General features: G+C 38.5%; 1 protein-coding gene across 1 annotated transcript in view; it reads right to left on the reverse strand.

Annotated features, from left to right (window-relative positions):
* Nucleotides 1-19,667, reverse strand: part of ANKRD31 (ankyrin repeat domain 31) — a 160,267-nt gene that overhangs the window by 137,107 nt on the left and 3,493 nt on the right. The window contains exon 3 of the mRNA XM_047778111.1: nucleotides 1,030-1,103. Within this exon, the coding sequence (XP_047634067.1) occupies nucleotides 1,030-1,103 (74 nt within the window). The remainder of the gene's footprint in view (nucleotides 1-1,029; nucleotides 1,104-19,667) is intronic.

The following is a 19,667-nucleotide window of genomic DNA, read 5'->3' on the forward strand; positions in this document are numbered from 1 at the left end:
AATATTCACACTATCTCTTCCAATTACATGTAGAAAAAACTACTCCAAGATGAAACTGTAACTTGCAATTGGGGTATATCAGGCGAGATGATGTAAAGACTTTCTGAACTACAGCTGACCCCTGAACAACAGCTGTTTGAACTATGCAAGTCCCCTTGAAGGAGGATTTTTTCAATATACATACATTCACCCTCCAAATCCATGAGTCTCACATCCAGATTCCACCAACCATGCAGCTGATGGTGCACCACACTTACGACCCACAGTTGGTAGAATTTGTGGATGTGTAATGTGAGGAAAGGGAGGGCCACCTTGGGACTTGAGAATCTGATGATTTAGGTATATGCGGGGGCTCCTAAGACCAATCCCCCTTGGATACCAAGGGACCAATGTAAATATATGAGAAGATTTTCATGATGTTTAGGAGACTTTCCTTCTATTTTATACCTAGTTCCAGACAATCTCCAAGTTAAAAAATGGCTCACAGGAAGAAGTCATAAAAGGAAATAAACCTACTATTCAAACAATTACCACAGAATTGATCTTTCTGAACTGTGACAATCAACGACACATTTTTCTCAAAGTGTTTAAATTGATCTAGAAGTGGACTCAGGAGGGACAGAGAATTTGTAGGTGAAAGGCTCTTTTTAAAAATACCTATACCAAGGAAATCTGTACCTTAATTTTAGCCTGAAAGAATCAGACTGGTTATTAAAAAGCATTATTTGCTTCTGCAAATACAACAAGCTCTAGAGTTAAGCTGGAGATCTGGGGCACAGGGGGAAGTGCTATTTGGGTACCACTTCCACATCTCTGGAGCCCCCTCTAGGAATCATAAACATCTTCCAGGAGTTATAATACCCACTGCTATCCTTAGAGTAACAGACCTTACCATCCATTATAGATATCTGTAAGAAACTAGCTCTACGTAAAGTTAAATAACAAGACTAAATATAAAAGGAGAAGTTAATGGGATAAAAATACTTGGAAAGTTAAAGGGACTACTTAGTGAAAAAAATTACTTCTCACCTTTGTATATTCCATTTAGACCAGGATGGAGACTGAACTCAGATCCAAGAGATGCATCTTGACCAAAGAGTAGCCTTTCAAATCCAAAAAAAAGAAGGTATAGATGTTATGACATTTCCTAAACAAAGACTAACAATTTAACTGTCATTTTCTAATTATACCTGAATTTGCTAAAGTTCCTAGTTACAGCACTATTAATATTTCTATAGCAAAGTATTTTTTTAGAAATGTAGCCTTTAATTTAAAACTTATCCAAGATGAAAAATAAAGACTTATTCATGTCTTTATTTTTACATGTTCATTTTTACAAATATTCTGGGGTTTTTTGGAGTATTTGGGAGTAAGAGACAAATATCAATATAGTTTTTGAACAGAGGCGAAATGAGGAAATGATTTGAAGGGCCAGTGTTGGCAGGTTTTTTTTTTTTTTTTTCTTCACATTTTTCTATACTGCAGAAAATTTAAGATTAAAATCCCAGGGTTAAATCTGAATGTATATTTTAAGAAAATACAATGACAGAACTTTAATGTTTAATGCTTTAACTTTTGGATTCACTTCTTATTATGTTCTAGGCAGCACCACAGTAAAGGGAGAACACACAGTCCTTGTTCTCAAGAAGCTTCAAATCTAGAGAGGGATAAAAATAGCAATAATCGAGTTCCTTTCATGGCTCAGTGGTTAACGAACCCAAATAGGATCCATGAGCATTCGGGTTCAATCCCTGACCTCACTCAGTAGGTTAAGGATCCGGCGCTGTGATGAGCTGTGGTGTAGGTTGCAGCCTCGGCTCAGGTCCCCAGTTGCTGTGGTTGCAGCGCAGGATGGCAGCTGCAGCTCTGATTCGACCACTAGCCTAGGAACCTCCATATGCTGCAGGTGGGGCCCTAAAAATGCAAAGACAAACAAAAACAAACAAACAAACCCAGCAATGATGTACCATAGTGATTATGCTACTAGGTAGACCTAAGTGTTTATTCTTCTGTTTAAAAAAATCTTTACGGAATTAAAAAATGAGCAAAAGACCAAATATTTCTCCAAAGAGTATATACATTATCCATTATCAACACTACTAAACATTAGAGAAATGTAAATCAAAACCACAATGAGAGGAGTCCCCACTATGGCACGACAGGATTGGCAGTTTCTCTGCAGTGCCAGGATGCAAGTTTGATTCCTGGCCCTGCACAGTGGGTTAAAGGGTCTGGTATTGCAGCAGCTGGGGCTCAGATTCAATTCCTGGCCTGAGAACTTTCAAGTGCTTATGGGCACAGCCATAAAATTTTAAAACAAATAAAAATCCTTTCCAGAATCCAGGAATATAACAGTGTACTAAGGCATAAATATATGAATTGGAACTAAAGGACTTTTGATTATTTATTTCAGTTATTTTGCTTTTTACTTTTTTATGGAAAATTACAAACATCAACAAATAAGAGAGACAATAATTACTCATCATCTAGGTTCAACAATTATCAGTACCCAGCCAATCTTGCTTCCTCTAGAATCCCTCTACCAACCTTTCTATCTCCTGCTAGTCTCCCCCTAAATTATTTTAAAGCAAATCCTGGACACCCTATCTGAAAACATTTCAGCATACAACTCCAAAAGATAAGAACTCCTTTCAAATGTAACTGTCATAATCACACCTTTTAAAAAACAGCCATGATTTCATACCTAAAAAGGCCAATAATAATCCCTTAATATTATTAAATTTACAGTCTGTAGTAAGCAGTCTCTCAAATGGCTCCTGGTATTTATGTTCTTGTGTACGCTATTTACCCTTGGATCCAGTGACTCTTCTAAGGAACAAAATACAGCAAATAGGTTGGGATGTTACTTCTGAGATTAAGTTACTGAAAGATATTGGCTTCTATCTTGCTCTCCCTTTCATGGAAGCCAGCTTGCCAAGTTGGGAAATGCTCTTTGGGGAACCCAAGTAGCAAGAAACTAAGGGAGGCCTCCAGTCAACAGAAAGGAAGCAAGGACTAAGTTCAACAGCCAGAGAAGGAATTGAATCTTCCAACCACTATGTAGGAAATCGATAACTTCTCATGAAGGCTTGAGATAAATGCAACCTTGTGGGTCTCTGAGCCTGATGATCCAGTTAAACTGCTCCTGGACTCTCGAACCACAGAAACTACAAAATATGTTTACTGTTTTAAGATGCTAGTAAGTTTTGGAGTAAGCTGTTATATAGCAATGGAAACTAACAAACAAATTGTAATCAGATTTCCCCGTCTCTTTTTATAGCTGTTTTGTCCATATTACAAGACGCACACATTGCATTTGGTTGTGTATCTTCAGTCTCTTTTAAAATCTAAATTCCCTACCCCTTACAACTCATTTGTTGAAGAAAAAGGGTTGTTTTTCCTACAGTTTTCCACGTTTTGGATTTACTGATTGTGTGTCATTTAACATGTTTCTCTGTCCTATATATTTCCCATAAACTGGTTATTAGGTCCAGAGGTCTGATTTGATTCAAATTCAATTTGGGGATACATCCTACAGGAGATAACAAAGTATGTGCTGAGAAAATCAGTCTTGTGCATAGTCTTTTAACCCCCTCTAGGCCCTGAGTCTGGAACACTTTCTTTCTACAAGATAGAGCCCTCCCAGCCTATGCTGGACTTATCACCTTGTATGAGAATACATTTCCGTTTAGACTGTGTATCCCTTTATTCTGTTTAAGCATGTGTGTCATACGGCACCTGGCCAACTCCACTGTTCTGTCCTCTGAGAGGAGAGGATGCAGTCCTTCATTCTGTGCACAATGGCCCTGCATCAACTGCAGACAGTGACCGCTGGCCGTGGGGGACTGATGCCCACTACTGAAGCTGCTCTTGCTGTCTCTTCTCTGTGTGAGGACAGTGTTGCTCCAGCCTGAGCTTGACCGTATTGCATTTTTCTCAGTGACTGTAATTGATATCAAGATGCACTGGGCTCAAGTGTTTGGATTTCTACTCCTGACAAGAGGCAACAGATGCCACTTGCTCAACAGTATGATTCTCACTCCTTTTGTGATGTTAGTAGCCATTAATGACCACTGCCAAGGTCTACTCATTATTGATGATGAGTATATAAAAAGGTGATATTCTGGAGTTCCCACTGTGATCTGGCATTGTCTCTCCAGCGGCTCGGGCTGCTGCTGAGGCAAGGGTTCAATCCCTCGCCTGGTACAGTGGGTTAAGGATCCAGCACTGCCACAGCTGTGGTAGGTCACAGGTGCGGCTCAGATTTGATCTCTGGCCCAGGAACTTCCATATGCTATGGGTGCAGCCAAAACAAAATTCTTTTTATTTAAAAAAATGGTGATATTCTAATTTATCAACTTCATTTATTAATGAAAATACATATTAAAAGAAAAATTTTCACTCATCAACTATATAATTACTCTCAGTTAAACCACATTTCTCAGAGGTTATTTAAGTACAATTTACATAAGAAAGACAAGAAAAATGCCTGCTTCTTTCTTTACCTGTTTTCAGAATATTGAATTAAGCTTTTAGACCACTATAAACTCATAAATTTAAATCTAATGCTGTCTTTATTCTTATCAATACTCATATTTTTAACTAGTGAGAACCTCTTCAAAGTGGCTTATGGGTTGTTTGACATGCATTCACTTGTTATAACTTAACTGTGTCCCCTCAAATCCATGTTACAGCCCTAAGCCCCAATGTGACTATATTTGGAAACAGGGCCTCCAAGGAAGTAATTAAGGTTAAACGAGGCTAAAAGAGTACAGTCCTAACCCAGTATGACTAGTGTCCATATAAGGAGACAGACAGCAGGGATGCATATGCACACAGAGGAAGCACCATATGAGGACCCAGCAAGAAGACAGCCACCTGCAAGCCAAGGAGAGAGCCCTCAGGAGAAAACAACTCTGCCAGCACCTTGATCTTCAATGTTCAGCCTTCAGAACTGTGAGAAAATTAATTTCTGTTGGTTAAGCCACCCCAGTGTGTGGCATTTGTGCAGCAGCCTGAGCAAACTAACCCACCACTAGTCTTCCCTAACTTCCACGGACAAAAGATTCCAGGCTCATCTTATACAGCTTCTGTCTGGAACCCACCATTTCTCATGGAGTCGTGGTTCCTTTGAGTGGGATATCATATTTGGAGTTCATGATACCAAATACTGTCATTAACCATGTGATTACTGAGAAAAGTTATTTTATAGCTTTTTTATGTCCTTAGAGTGTATCTTACATGTATGACATGTTTTAAAAGTACTTAAAATGATTACTTTTTGTTTAAGCATGCTACCATAAATAATTAGGTTCACTTGTTTCATCTCGCTTTTACTTTTTAGGAATTTTTCTTTTCTTTTTTTTTTCTTTTTTGGCCATCCCACAGTGCATGGAGTTCCTAGGCCAAGAATCAGATCCAAGTCGCAGTTGTGACCTACAACACGGCTGCCACAAGGGGGATCCTTAACCCACTGTGTTGGGCCAGAGATCAAACTTGTGGCCCAGTGTTAACAGAGACACAGCTGATCCTGTTGTTCCACAGCAGAACTCCAGGATTATTTTTTCATGTTGATTTAATTTTGTGTTTTAATTATGTAAACCATTTATATCATTCCAAAGACAAATGCACAAAACAAAATTTAAACAAGTCTATCTAGCATCTACCCCTGTCCCTTCATCCACCTGTTTGCTCTCTCCCCATTTTTAGAAACTGTATGAATTATCCTTCCAATATTTTTTTGAAAATAAAAACAGTATGTGTGTGTGTGTGTGGCCTGTCACTTCTTAAATAAGCAGTAGCATTCTATATATGCTTTTCTTTCTTTTTCAGATAATATATCCAGTAGATTGATTACTCATCAGGATAGAAATATTCTTAGTTTTTTTTTCGATTCATAGTATACCATTGTGTGGATTCTTACACAATTTTAAAAGCTAAAAGGTAATGGAAATTAAAAAAATCTTTTAGTAAGCAAATTTATAGAACTATCTCATGTTTCCCATTCTTAATCACAAATACACATCACATACATAATTCTACATACATTATGAAGAAAGAACACGTTACTAAGAAGAAAATAAAAGTTACCATTTAAAAAAACGTAACTGGAATTCCCACTGTGGCGCAGTGGGTTAAGGATCTGGCATTGCCGCAGCTGTGGTATAGGGCACAGCTACAGCCTGAATTCAGTCCCTAGCCTGGGAACCTCCATGTGCCGCGGGAGCAGCTCAAGAAAAGGCAAAAAGACAAAAAAAGAAAAAAGAAAAGAAAGAAAAGAAAAGAAAGAAAGAAATATTTTGTTTAAATATTTTAAAAACAAAACAAAACAATGAAAAGGACTCCAGTCCTTAATCTTTCTAATACATCCTCCGTGAGAGTAAATGCAGGTTTCTGGTGTGAGGGGAAAAAGCATCTTTTTGGGGGGCTCAATTACTACTGGCCATTACTAAGGACTGAAAATTGATTACTCAAATATGTATAATATCATTACTGCAGTGCATTTTTCCAAGAAATAAAACTATTTATCTTAATCTCCCTAAACATCAGGGTTATTTTACTTAAAATTTTTTTGAGATTTCTTTTATTTTAATCTCAAATTAACAGAAAAGTGACATGGAGGCTCTATGGTGAGTGATGAGGATGTTCTATATCTTTATTGTGAAAATCGTTATTACATAAGTATATATATTTGTCAAAACTCACAGAAATACACACTAAATGAAGTGAATTTTGCTGTAATTCCTACCTTAAAAAAAGTAACACAAAGATGTTAATTTTCCATAAATAAATTTATAAATTTAACATTACACCAATAAAAGTGGGAATTCCCATTGTGGCACAGCAGAAACAAATCTGACTAGTATCCATGACGATGCGAGTTTGATCCCTGACCTTGCCCACTGGGTCAGAAATCTGGAGTTGCACTGAGCTATGGTATAGGTCCCAGATGTGGCTCAGATCCTGCATTGCTGTGGCTGTGGCACAGGCCAGAAGCTATGGCTCTGATTCAACCCCTAGTCTGGGAACTTCCATATGCCACACCTGAGGCTCTAAAAAATGAAAAAAAAAAAAAAAAGTACCAACAAAACTTTCTGTTGAATTAGACAACTGATTCTAAAATTCCTGTGGTAAAATAAACAGGAATAGCCAGGAAAAGATCTTTAAATAAGAAAAATAAAGGAGTAATGACCTATATAACAGCAAATATTTTAAATTTTATTTCTGGCCATGCCTGTGGCACGTGGAAGTTCCAGGGCCAGGGCTCTAACCCACACTACAGCAGCAACCAAGCCACAGCAGTGACAGCAATGGATCCTTAACCCACTAAGTCACCACAAAATTTCTTTTTTAACATTTTTAATACAAAATATTTTTAATTTTGAAACTGACACGTGAAATAAACCAATTAACAGAATAAAATCCAACCCCCCCGCCAATATACTCACATGCGTATGGGAATTTAGTATATTTAAAAGGTGACATCTCAAATCAGTGAGGAAAAGAGAATCTGTCAAAATATTATGCTGGGACAACGAAGGAGATGTCATAAAATAACTGAGTTGAATCCATACTTCATACAGTACTCCAGAAAAAAATTCCAAATGAATCAAAATTTTAAATGTTAAAAACAAAAAGCACTAACAGAAATCATGATGGATTCTTTTATAATTATAGAGAAAAGAGAGCCATTCTGGTTATGATACAAAACTCAAATGACTCAATTATTAAGACTACAAACACCCATACTCTTTTTGACATAGTGCTTCTATTTTTAGAAAATAACTGCAGACTCAGGGATCAAGACGGTGGAGGAGTAAGATGTGGTGCTCACCTTCTCCCACAAAAACAAAATCTGTATGTAGAATGACTGGCACACAACATCTACTGAACACTGGTAGAAGACCTTAAAGCTCCAAAAAGGGCAGGCAACCCTCCACATAACTGGGTAAGGCAAAAGGAAAAAAAGAGAGAGAGAGAAGAGAAAAAAAGTAATCAGGACCCAGGACCAGCACTCCTGAGAGGGAGCTGTGAAAGAGTAAAGGAATCGGAACCCCCAGGAGGTCACCTAAGTGACAGGGGGATCAGGTCCTGGGAAGGAAGGGGAACCTCAAAGCCTCGGAGAAAAGTGCAGCACCAGACCGAGGAGGGCAAAGCAGAGAGGGAGCCACACAGACCATCAGTACCACCGCCCAGGACACCACAGTCTGAGACAGTCGTGTGGAGGCTGGGCACTGGGACTCAAGCTCCAGAAGTCAGTTCCAGGGAGAAGACTAGGGTTTGCCGGGTGGAGACAACCCAACGGGCTAGGGAGCAGTGTACCAAGGGCTGGGGAGCACCACAGTCAGGGAGGGATGGGGGAGACCTGGGACAAGAGAAGCACGGCATCATTGTTGGGGAGGGCGAGAGGAGGAGGGTAGGACCACCATAGGAATGTCTTTGTCTGCACACACATGTACAGGCTCACGAGCATGGCAATTCTTGCATGGGCTACTGGCACTGGAGACAAACCTCCACAGCCACCTCCGACTCCAGAGGTGAGCGCAGCTCACCACAACTAGGGGTCAATGAACAGACACCACCTGCAGCCCCAGTTACCTCAGGGGATGCCTCAGAGGAGGGCACTGCAACTGAGCACCACCCGCTGTCCTCACTCCTCTGGGAATGCAGAGGCCCTGCTATTGCCGCGGCCAAAGGCTCTGGGCACTGTCTACACCTCCCTGAGGGTCAATGCCACTTCCTGGGGCTCTGCAAACAGGAGCAGCCTGCCCACCACCTCCGTACAGATCCTTGCCACTGTCAAGGGCCCAGCAACCAGGCACTGCCAATAGGCCCTGCCCACTGCCTCCATCTCGCTGGAAGCATGTGCAGGCTGTACCCCGGCACACCCCCTATCAAGGCGATAAGTGCCTGCACACACTGAAGAAAGAGACAGCAAGCATCCAAACCCAAAGCAGCCCTCATGCCAAAAAAAAAAATAATAAGACCTCACAAGCTACCCAGGAGCAATCCAATCCTGTATATAAACAGCCCCCTGAGACTACAGTAGATAGTTGCTTTCCCTAAACTGACAAAATAAGAAAAATATAAGCAAAATGAAGAAGCTCAGGAACCATTCCCAGTTAAAAGAACAGGAGAAGTCACTTGAAGTAGCAAACAATGAAACAGACCTCTGCAGTCTAATAGACAATGAGTTCAAAAAGGCAATACTGAAAATACTGAAGGAATTAAGAATGGATATGAACAGCAAGGCAGATTACTTTAGAAAGGAACTGGAAAATATATGGATGAACCAAGAAAAACTAGAAAATTCATTTGGAGAGATGCAAGCTGAATCAAAGGCATGGAAGAACAGAATGAATAATGCAGAGGAACGAGTAAGTGGCTTGGAAGATAGAATAATGGAAATCACCAATCAGGACAGCAGACAGAAAACCAAATGAAAAAAACATGAAAGCAATATAAGAGATTTATGGGATAGTATTAAGTGGGCCAATTTATGCAAAATAGGAATTCTGGAAGGAGAAGAAAAAGAAAAGGGGGTTGAAAATATATTTGAAGAAATTAGGGCTCAAAGCTTTCCAAATCTAAAGGGGACAGATACAGATACAGGAAGCAAAGAGGGCCCCAAACAAGTTGAACCCAAAGTGACCAACACCAAAACATATTATAATAAAAAATGGCAAAAGTTAAAGCTAAGGAGAAGATTCTAAAGGAAGCAAGAGAAAAACAAAGAATTAATTATAAGGGAACTCCCATAAGGCTATCAGCTGATTTCTCTAAAGAAACACTACAGGCCAGAAGAGAACGGCAAGATATATTCCAAGTTCTAAAAAATTGCCAAGCATGGAAAAAACTGCAGCCCAGAATACTCTACCCAGCAAGATTATCATGTAAGATAGAAGGAGAAATAAAGAATTTCTCTGACAAACACTGAAAGAGTACAGTAATACAAAACCCATTCTAAAACAAATACTGAAAAGGCTCCTCTAAATAAAAAAGAAGATGAAATGACAATTGGAAAGTAATAAGCCAGTATATACATCTAAAAGGAAAAAAAAAAAAACCTATTTGTAAAAGTGACAAAACACAAGGAACAACAAAAGGATAAACATGAAGATGTAAAAAAGTACATCAAAATCACAACAGGAGTTCCCGTCGTGGCGCAGTGGTTAACGAATCCGACTAGGAACCATGAGGTTGTGGGTTCGGTCCCTGCCCTTGCTCAGTGGGTTAACGATCCGTCGTTGCCGTGAGCTGTGGTGTAGGTTGCAGATGCGGCTCGGGTCCCACGTTGCTGTGGCTCTGGCATAGGCTGGTGGCTGCAGCTCCGATTCGACCCCTAGCCTGGGAACCTTCATGTGCCGCGGAAGCAGCCCAAGAAATAGCTAAAAAAAAAAAAATTAAAAAAAAAAAACAACAACATATGGAGAAAAAAAAGTAAGAAAATCTAGGCTTTTTTTTTAGAATGTGTTTGAGCCTATATGACCATCAAGCTAACAAAGCAAGCAAATATAAAAAGGGGTTAATATACCTGAAAAACAGGATAACCACAAATCAAAAACAATATATTCACAAAAACTAAAAAGACACAAGCATAAAATCAAAGAATATCAGGAGTTCCCATTGAAGCTCAGTGGCTAAGAACTCAACTAGTACACATGGGGATGTGGATTCAATCCTGGCCTCACTCAGTGGGTTAAGGATTCAGCATTGCTGCAACCTGCAGTGTAGGCTGCACATGTGGCTCAGATTCCACATTGCTGTGGTTATAGTGAAGGCCAGCAACTGCAGCTCTGATTCAAACGCTAGCCTGGGAAATTCCATACGCTGCAGATGTGGTCCTAAAAATAAAAAAAAGGAGGGCGGGTATCATCCAACCAAAAAAAGAAAGAAACAAAGGAGAAACACAGAATCAATTGGAAAACAAGGTTAAAATAGCAATAAGCACATATTTATCAATAATTACCTTAGGAGTTCCCATTGTGGCTCAACTGCTTATGAACCTAACTCGTATCCACAAGGATGCGGGTTTGATCCCTGGCCTTGCTCAGTGGGTTAAGGATCTGGCATTGCTATTAGCTGTGGTGCAGGTCACAGACATGGATCCAGAGTTACTGTGGCTGTGGTGTAGGCTGGAAGCTGCAGTGCTGACTAGACCCTTAGCCTAGGAACTTCCGTATACCATGGGTGTGGCCCTAAAAAGAAAAAAAAAAATTACCTTTAAATGTCAATGAACTGAATGCTCCAATCAAAAGACACAGAATGGCAGACTGGATAAAAAAATAAGAGCCTACAATATGCTGCCTAGAGAGATTCACCTTATGGCAAAGGACACATATAAACTGAAATTGAAGGAATGAAAAAAGATATTTCATGCTAACGGAAATGACAGGAAAGTGGGAGTTGCAACAGTCATATCAGACAAAATAGATTTTAAAACAAAGGCCATACAGAAAGACAAAGGAGGACACTATTTAATGATAAAAGGATCATTTCAAGAAGAGGATTTGACACTCACCAATATACATGCCCCTAACATAGGAGCACCCAGATACATACAACAAATACTAATTGACATCAAAGGAGAAATTGATGGGAATACAATAATAGTAACATATCAGAGACCTCAAATGACACAATAGAACAGTTAGACTTAATTGATATTTTCAGGACATTACATCCAAAAAAAACCCCAGAATATACATTCTTTTCAAGTGCATATGGAACATTCTCTAGGACTGACCACTACTGGGGTACAAAACTAACCACAACAAATGTAAGAGTATGGAAATTATTTCAAGCATCTTCTCTGACCACAATTGCATCAAACTAGAAATCAACCATGGGAAAAGAAATGAGGAAAAACTGACTATATGGAGCCTAAACAATATACTACTAAAAAAACCAATGGGGAGTTCCCATTTTGGCACAGTGGAAACGAATCCAGCTAGGAACCATGAGGTTGTGGGTTCAATCCCTGGCCTCACTCAGTGGGTTAAGGATCTGGCATTGCCATGAGCTGTGGTGTAGGTCACAGACATGGCTTAGATCCCTCGATGCTGCAGCTGTGGTGTAGGCTGGCAGCCATAGCTCCAATGTGACCCCCTAGCCTGGGAACCTCCATATGCTGTGGGTGCAGCCCTAAAAAACAAACAAAAACAAATCAAAAAAATAAAACCCAATGACTCAGTGAGGAAATCAAAAAAGAAGTTAAAAAAATACCTCGAGATAAATGATAATGAAAACACAACCATTCAAAATCTAGGAGATGCTGCAAAAGCAGTTCTTACAGGGGAGTTCATGGAGATACAGGACTTCCTCAAAAAAGAAGAAAAAAATGTCAAATCAACAACTTAAACTACCACCTAAAAGAATTAGAAAAAAGAAGAACAAACAAAACCTAGCGTCAGCAGAAGGAAGGAAATCATAAAGATCAGAGAGGAAATCAATACACTAGAGATTCAAAAAACAAAATAAAAAAAAAAATCAGTAAAACCAAGAGCTGGTTCTTTGAAAGGGTAAACAAATTGACAAACCTATGGCCAGAATCACCAAGAAGAAAGAACTTAAACAAAATAAGAAATTAAAAAGGAGAGATATTATCGGATATAGAGAAATACAAGAAACAATAAGAGAATACCACGAACAATTATGCCAATAAATTTGACAACCTAGAAGAAATGAATAGCTTTCTAGAGACTTACAGCCTGCCAAAACTGAATCAAGAAGAAACAGATCTACTGAACAGACCAATCACTAGAAATGAAACTGAATTAGTAATAAAAAACACTCCCTACAAACAAAAGTCCAGAACCAGATGGCTTCACAGGTGAATTCTACCAAACACACAAAGAAGAACTGATACCCATCTACTTAAACTTTTCCAAAAACTCGAAGGGACACTCCCAAAGACATTTTATGAAGCCACCATCACCCTAATGTCATAAGCCACACAAAGATACTACCAAAAAGAAAAATTAAGGGAGTTCCCACTGTGGCTCAGCAGAAAGGAAACTGATTGGTATCCCTGAGGATGTGGGTTCAATCCCTGGCCTCACTTAGTGGGTTAAGGATCCTATGTTGCTATGAGCAGTGGTGTAGGTTCACAGACACAGGTCGGATCTGGTGTTGCTGTGGCTGTGGCATGGGCCGGCAGCTATAGCTCCAAAAGACCCCTAGCCTGGGAACTTCCATATGATGTGGGTTTGGCCTCAAAAAGAAAAAAAAAAAGATAATTATTTCAGCAATATATTTGACAAATATAGATGCAAAAATTCTCAACAAAATTTTAGCCGACTAAATCCAACAACACATAAAAAAGATCATAAACCACGACCAAGTGGGATTCATCCCAATTTCACAAAGATGGTTCAACATATGTAAATCAATCAATGTCATATACCATATTAACAAAAGAAAGGTAAAAAACCACATGATAATCTCAGCAGATGCAGAATCTGTCAAAATCCAACATCCATTCATGATGAAAACTCTTACCAAAGTGGGTATAGAGAGAACATACCTTAACATAATAGAAGCCATTTATCACAAACCTACAGCCAATATAATGCTCAACAAAGAGAAACTGAAAGCCTTCCCAATAAAATCTGGAACAAGACAAGGATGTCCACTCTCAGCATGTTTATTCAACACAGTACTGGAAGTCCTTGCCACAGCAATCAGACAAACCAAAGAAATAAAAGGTATCCAAACTGGAAGAGAAAAGGTAAAATCGTCACTCTATGCAGATGACATGATACTATATATAGAAAACCCTAAGGACGCCACACAAAACTACTCAAACTGATCAATGAATTCAGGAAGTAGCAGGGTACAAGGTAACATTCAGAAATTGGTTTCATTTCTGTACACTAACAATGAAATATTACAAAAGGAATATAAAAATACAATACCTTTTAAAATGGCACCTCAAAAAATGAAACACCTGGGAATAAACCTGACCAAGGAGGTGAAAAACTTATATGCTTAACTATAAAACATTAATCAAGGTAATTAAAGAAGATGTAAAGAAATGGAAAGCTATTCGGTGCTTCTGGACTGGAAGAATTAATATCATTAAAATGCCTATAATACCCAAAGTAATCTACAGATATAATGCAATCCCTATCAAATTACCCATGACATTTTTCACAGAACTAGTATTAAAAATCCAAAAATTTATATGGAATCATGAAAGACCCAGAACTGCCAAAGTAATCCTGAGGAACAAAAACCAAGAAGGAGGTATATTACTCTCCCAAGACTTCAGATAATATTACAATCTACAGTAATCAAGATAGTGTGGTACTGGTACAAAAACAGATGAACAGACCAATGGAACAAAATAGAGAACCCAGTTCTTTGAGAAGTTCAACAAAACTGATAAACCCTTAGCCAGACTTATCAAGAAAAAAAGAGAGAAGACTCAAATCAATAAAATTAGAAATGAAAAAGGAGAAGTAACAATGAACATTACAAATACAAAGGATCATAAGAGATGACTACACACAACTATATGCCAACAAAATGGAAAACCCAGAAGAAACGGACAAATTCTTAGAAACATACAATCAAGACTAAATGAAGATGAAATAGAAAAGATGAATGGACCCATCACAAGAACTGAAATTGAAACTTGTGATTTAAAAACTTCCAACAAACAAAAGTCCAGGACCAGACGGCTTCACAGGCGAATTCTATCAAACATCTTGAGAAGAGCTAACACCTATCCTTCTGAAACTATTCCAAAAAAATCGCAGAGGAAGGGACACTCCCAAACTCATTCTATGAAGCCACCATCACCCTGATAACAGAACCAGACAAAGATACCACAAACAAAGAAAACTATAGGCCAATTTCACTGATGAACATCAATGCAAAAATCCTCAACAAAATACTAGAAAACCACATCCAACAATACATTAAAAGGATTGTATATCATGATCAAGTGGGATTTATCCCAGGGATGCAAGCATTCTTCAATATCTGCAAATCCATCAGTGTGATACACCACATTAACAAACTGAAGAATAAAAATCATATCGTCCTCTCAATAGACGCAGAAAAAGCCTTTGACAAAATCCAACACCCATTTCTGATAAAAACCCTTCAGAAAGTGGGCATAGAGGGAACCTACCTCAACATAATAAAGGCCATATGACAAACCCACAGTGAACATCATTCTCAATGGTGAAAAGCTGAAAGAATTCCTGCTGAGATCAGGAACAAGACAAGGATGTCCGCTCTCACCACTATGATTCAACACAGTTTTGGAAGTCCTAGCCACAGCAATCAGAGAAGTCAAAGAAATAAAAGGAATCCAAATTGGAAAGGAAGAAGTAAAACTATCACTATTTGCAGATAACATGATACTATACCTAGAGAATCCTAAGGACTCTACCAGAAAACTGTTAGAGCTCATCTATGAATTTGGCAAAGTCGCGGATACAAAATTAATACACAGAAATCGATGGCATTTCTATACAATAACAATGAAAGAGCAGAAAGAAGAGAAATTAGGGAAGCAACCCCATTTACCATTGTATCCAAGAGAATACCTAGGAGTAAAGCTACCTAAAGAGACAAAAGACCTGTACTCTGAAAACTATAAGACACTGATGAAAGAAATCAAAGATGACACAAATAGATGGAAAGACATACCATGCTCTTGGATTGGAAGAGTCAATATTATCAAAATGACTATACTACCTAAGGCAATCTACAGATTCAATGTAATCTCTGTCAAATTACCAAGGACATTTTTCACAGAACTCGAACAAAATATTTTAAAGTTTGTTTGGAAGCACAAAAGACCCAGAATAGCCAAAGACATCCTGAAAAAGAAAAATGGAGTTGGAGGAATCAAGCTCCCTGACCTCAGACTATACTACAAAGCAACAATCATCAAAACAATATGGTACTGGCACAAAGAGAACTATAGATCAGTGTGAACAGGACAGAAAGCCCAGAATTAAACCCACGCACTTACAGTCAAGGAATCTATGACAAAGGAGGTAAGAATATATGATGCAGAAAAGACAGCCTGTTCAATAAGTGGTGCTGGGAAAACTGGACGGCCACAAGTAAAAGAATGAAATTAGAACACTCCCTAACACCATACGCAAAAATAAACTCTAAATGGATTAAAGGCCAGGTACTATAAAACTCTCAGAGGAACACATAGGCCAAACACTCTCTGAAATAAATGACAGCAACATCTTCTCAGATCCACCTCTTAGAGTAATGACAATAAAAACAAAAATAAACAAGTGGAACTTAATTAAATTTAAAAGTTTCTGCACAGCAAAGAAACCCTCAACAAAATGAAAAGACAACCCACAGAATGGGAGAATATCTTTGCAAAGGAATCAACTGACAAGGGATTAATCTCCAAAATTTATAAACACCTTCTGCAGCTTAATAACAAAAAAACAAACACCACCATCAAAAAATGGGCAGATCTAAACAGACAATTCTCAAAGAAGACAAATGGATGGCCAAAAAACACATGAAAAGATGTTCTATATCGCTCATTATTAGAGAAATGCAGATCAAAACCACTACGAGGTACCACCTTAAACCAGCCAGAACAGTCATCATCAAAAAGCCTACAAACAATCAGTGCTGGAAAGGTGTGGAGAAAAAGGAACCCTAGTACACTGTTGGTGGGATGGTAAATTGGTGCAACTACTGTGGAAAACAGTATGAAGATGCCTCAGAAAACTAAAAATAGAGCTACCATTTAATCCAGCAATTCTACTCCTGGGCATCTATCCAGAGAAAACCATGACTCACAAAGACACGTGGACTCCGATGTTCGTTGCAGCACTATTTGCAATAGCCAAGACATGGAAACAACCTAAATGTCCATTGACAGAGGAGTGGATCAAGAAGATGTGGTACATATACACAATGGAATATTACTCAGCCATTAAAAAGAACGAAATATTAGCATTTTTAGCAACATGGATGGACCTAGAAATTATCATGCTAAGTGATGTCAGTCAGACAATGAGACACCAACATCAAATGCTATCACTTACATATGGAATCTGAAAAAAGGACACAATGAACTTCTTTACAGAACAGATACTGACTCACAGACTTTGAAAAACTTATGGTTTCCAAAGGGGGGGGGGATGCTGGGGGTTGGGATGGAAGTGTTATATCATCGTACAACTATAAATGTAATAAACTCATTGAGTAATATAAAATAAAATAAAATAAATCCACTCCAACGTTTTGTCCTCTGTGGGGAAAAAAAATAAAGAACCCAGAAATATACCGAGACACCTATGGTCTCCTTTGACAAAGGAGGCAAGAATATAAAATGAGAAAAAGTCTCTTCAGAAACAGGCGCTGGGAAAACTGGACAACCGCATGTAAATCAATGAAACTGGAACACACCCTCATACCATGCACAAAAATAAACTCAAAATGGCTTAAAGACATAAACCTAAGATAAGACACCATCAAACTCCTAGAAGAGAACATAGGCAAAACATTCTCTGACACCAACCATACAAATGTTCTTCTTAAGTCATTCTGCAAAAGTAACAGAAATAAAAAACAAAACCAAACCAATGGGACCTAACAAAACTGACAAGCGTTTGCACAGCAAAGGAAACCATAAAAAGCAAAACCAAAAAGACAACCTACAGAATGGGAGAAAATAGGTTCTAACATTCCAATTGACAAGGGCTTAATCTCTAAAATATACAAACGACTCACACAATTCAACAGCAAAAAAAAGCAACAACCCAATTGAAAAATGGGCAAAAGACCCAAATAGACATTTCTCCAAAGAAGACATAAGACTGGCCAACAGGCACATGAAAAAATGCTCAACATCACTAATTATTAGAGAAATGCAAATCAAAACTACAACAAGGTACCATTTCACCTCAGTCAGAATGGCCATCATTAACAAGTCAACAAATAACAAATGCTGGAGAGGGTTTGAAGAAAAGGGTACCCTTCTTCATGGCTGGTGGGAATATAAATTGGTACAACCACTATGGAAAACAGTACAGTGGCACCTCCGAAAACTAAATATAGAATTACCACCAGCAATCCCACTCCTAGACATACATCCAAACAAAATTTTCAGTGAAGAAGATACATGCATCCCTATGTTGACTGCAGCACTATTCACAACAGCCAAGGCATAGAAACAACCTAAATGTCCATCGACAGATAAATGGATTAAGAAGATGTGGTATATGTACACAGTGGACTACTACTCAGCCATAAAAAAGAACAAAACATTACCATTCACAGCAACATGGATGGAACTAGAGACTCTCATACTAAGTGAAGTTAGTCAGAAAGAGAAAGACAAATACCATATAATACCACTTATACCTGCAATCTAATATATGGCACAAATGAACCTATCTATAGAAAAGAAACAAACTCATGGAAATGGAGAACAGACCTGTGGTTTCCAAGAGGAAGGTGGGGGGGGAAAGGAATGGATTGGAAGTTTGGGGTGAGTAGATGCAAACTATTACATTTAGAATGGAGAAGCAATGAAGTCCTGCTGTAAAGCACAGAGAACTATATTCAGTCGCTTGTCATAGAACACGCTGGAAGATAGTATTAGAAAAAGAATCTATTTATATGTATAACTGGGTCACTTTGTTATATAGCAGAAACTGACAGAGAATTGTAAATCAACTATAATCAAAAAATATTTTTAAATGAAAGTAATTTCACATATATTCTTAAATGTATATACATGTAAACATGTTTCTAGAATTATAAAATTAAATATATTGGTTGCCTATAGAAAAGAAAAGTGGATGGCTGGGGGAGTAGGGATAAAATGATGGCTTTTTATTATATAATACCCTTTTATACTTTAAAAATTGCAGGGGGACCAGGCAAATATATTTCTAATTCAAAAAAACTAAAATATGTGAGCAATAAAGCAAAGTATAAATAAGAAGACAGAAATCTCTTGCAATTCTACTTGTATTAAGACTTTTGTAGCATCATTTACAACAGCCAGGACATGGAGGCAATCTAAGTGTCCACTGATGAATGAATGGATAAAGAAAATGTGGTACAAGGGAGTTCCCATCTCTGCATAGCAGAAACGAATCCTACTAGGAACTATGAGGTTGTGGGTTTGATCCCTGGCCTTGCTCAGTGGGTTAAGGATCCGACATTGCCGTGAGATATGGTGTAGGTCACAGCCACAGCTTGGATCTAGCATTGCTATGGCTGTGGTGTAGGCCAGCAGCTATAGCTCTGTTTCGACCCCTAGCCTGGGAATCTCCATATGCCCTGCCATGAGTACGGCCCTAAAAAGACAAAAAGACAAAAAAAAAAAAAGTATTAACTACAGAAGAGGGAGGGGGAGATTTGATGGCTGGGTTAAAAGGAAATTTTTCAGGCTAAATCTGACTGAAAAACTGAAATAATTTTTACTACTCTGTTAAAAATACAATGAGGAGCTCCTACTGTGGCACAACAGGATCAGCAGTGTCTTGAGAGTGCTGGGACATGGATTTGATCCCAGGCCCAGCACAGTAGGTTAAGAATCTGGTGTTGCAGGAGCTGTGGCTTAGGTCGAACCATGGCTCAGATCTGATCCATGGCCTGGGAGTTCCATATGCCCCAGGGCAGCCAAAAATGAAAAGAAATTTTTCATGACAATT

This window comes from Phacochoerus africanus, chromosome 4, assembly GCF_016906955.1.
Source record: "Phacochoerus africanus isolate WHEZ1 chromosome 4, ROS_Pafr_v1, whole genome shotgun sequence".
NCBI classification, from domain to species: domain Eukaryota; kingdom Metazoa; phylum Chordata; class Mammalia; order Artiodactyla; family Suidae; genus Phacochoerus; species Phacochoerus africanus.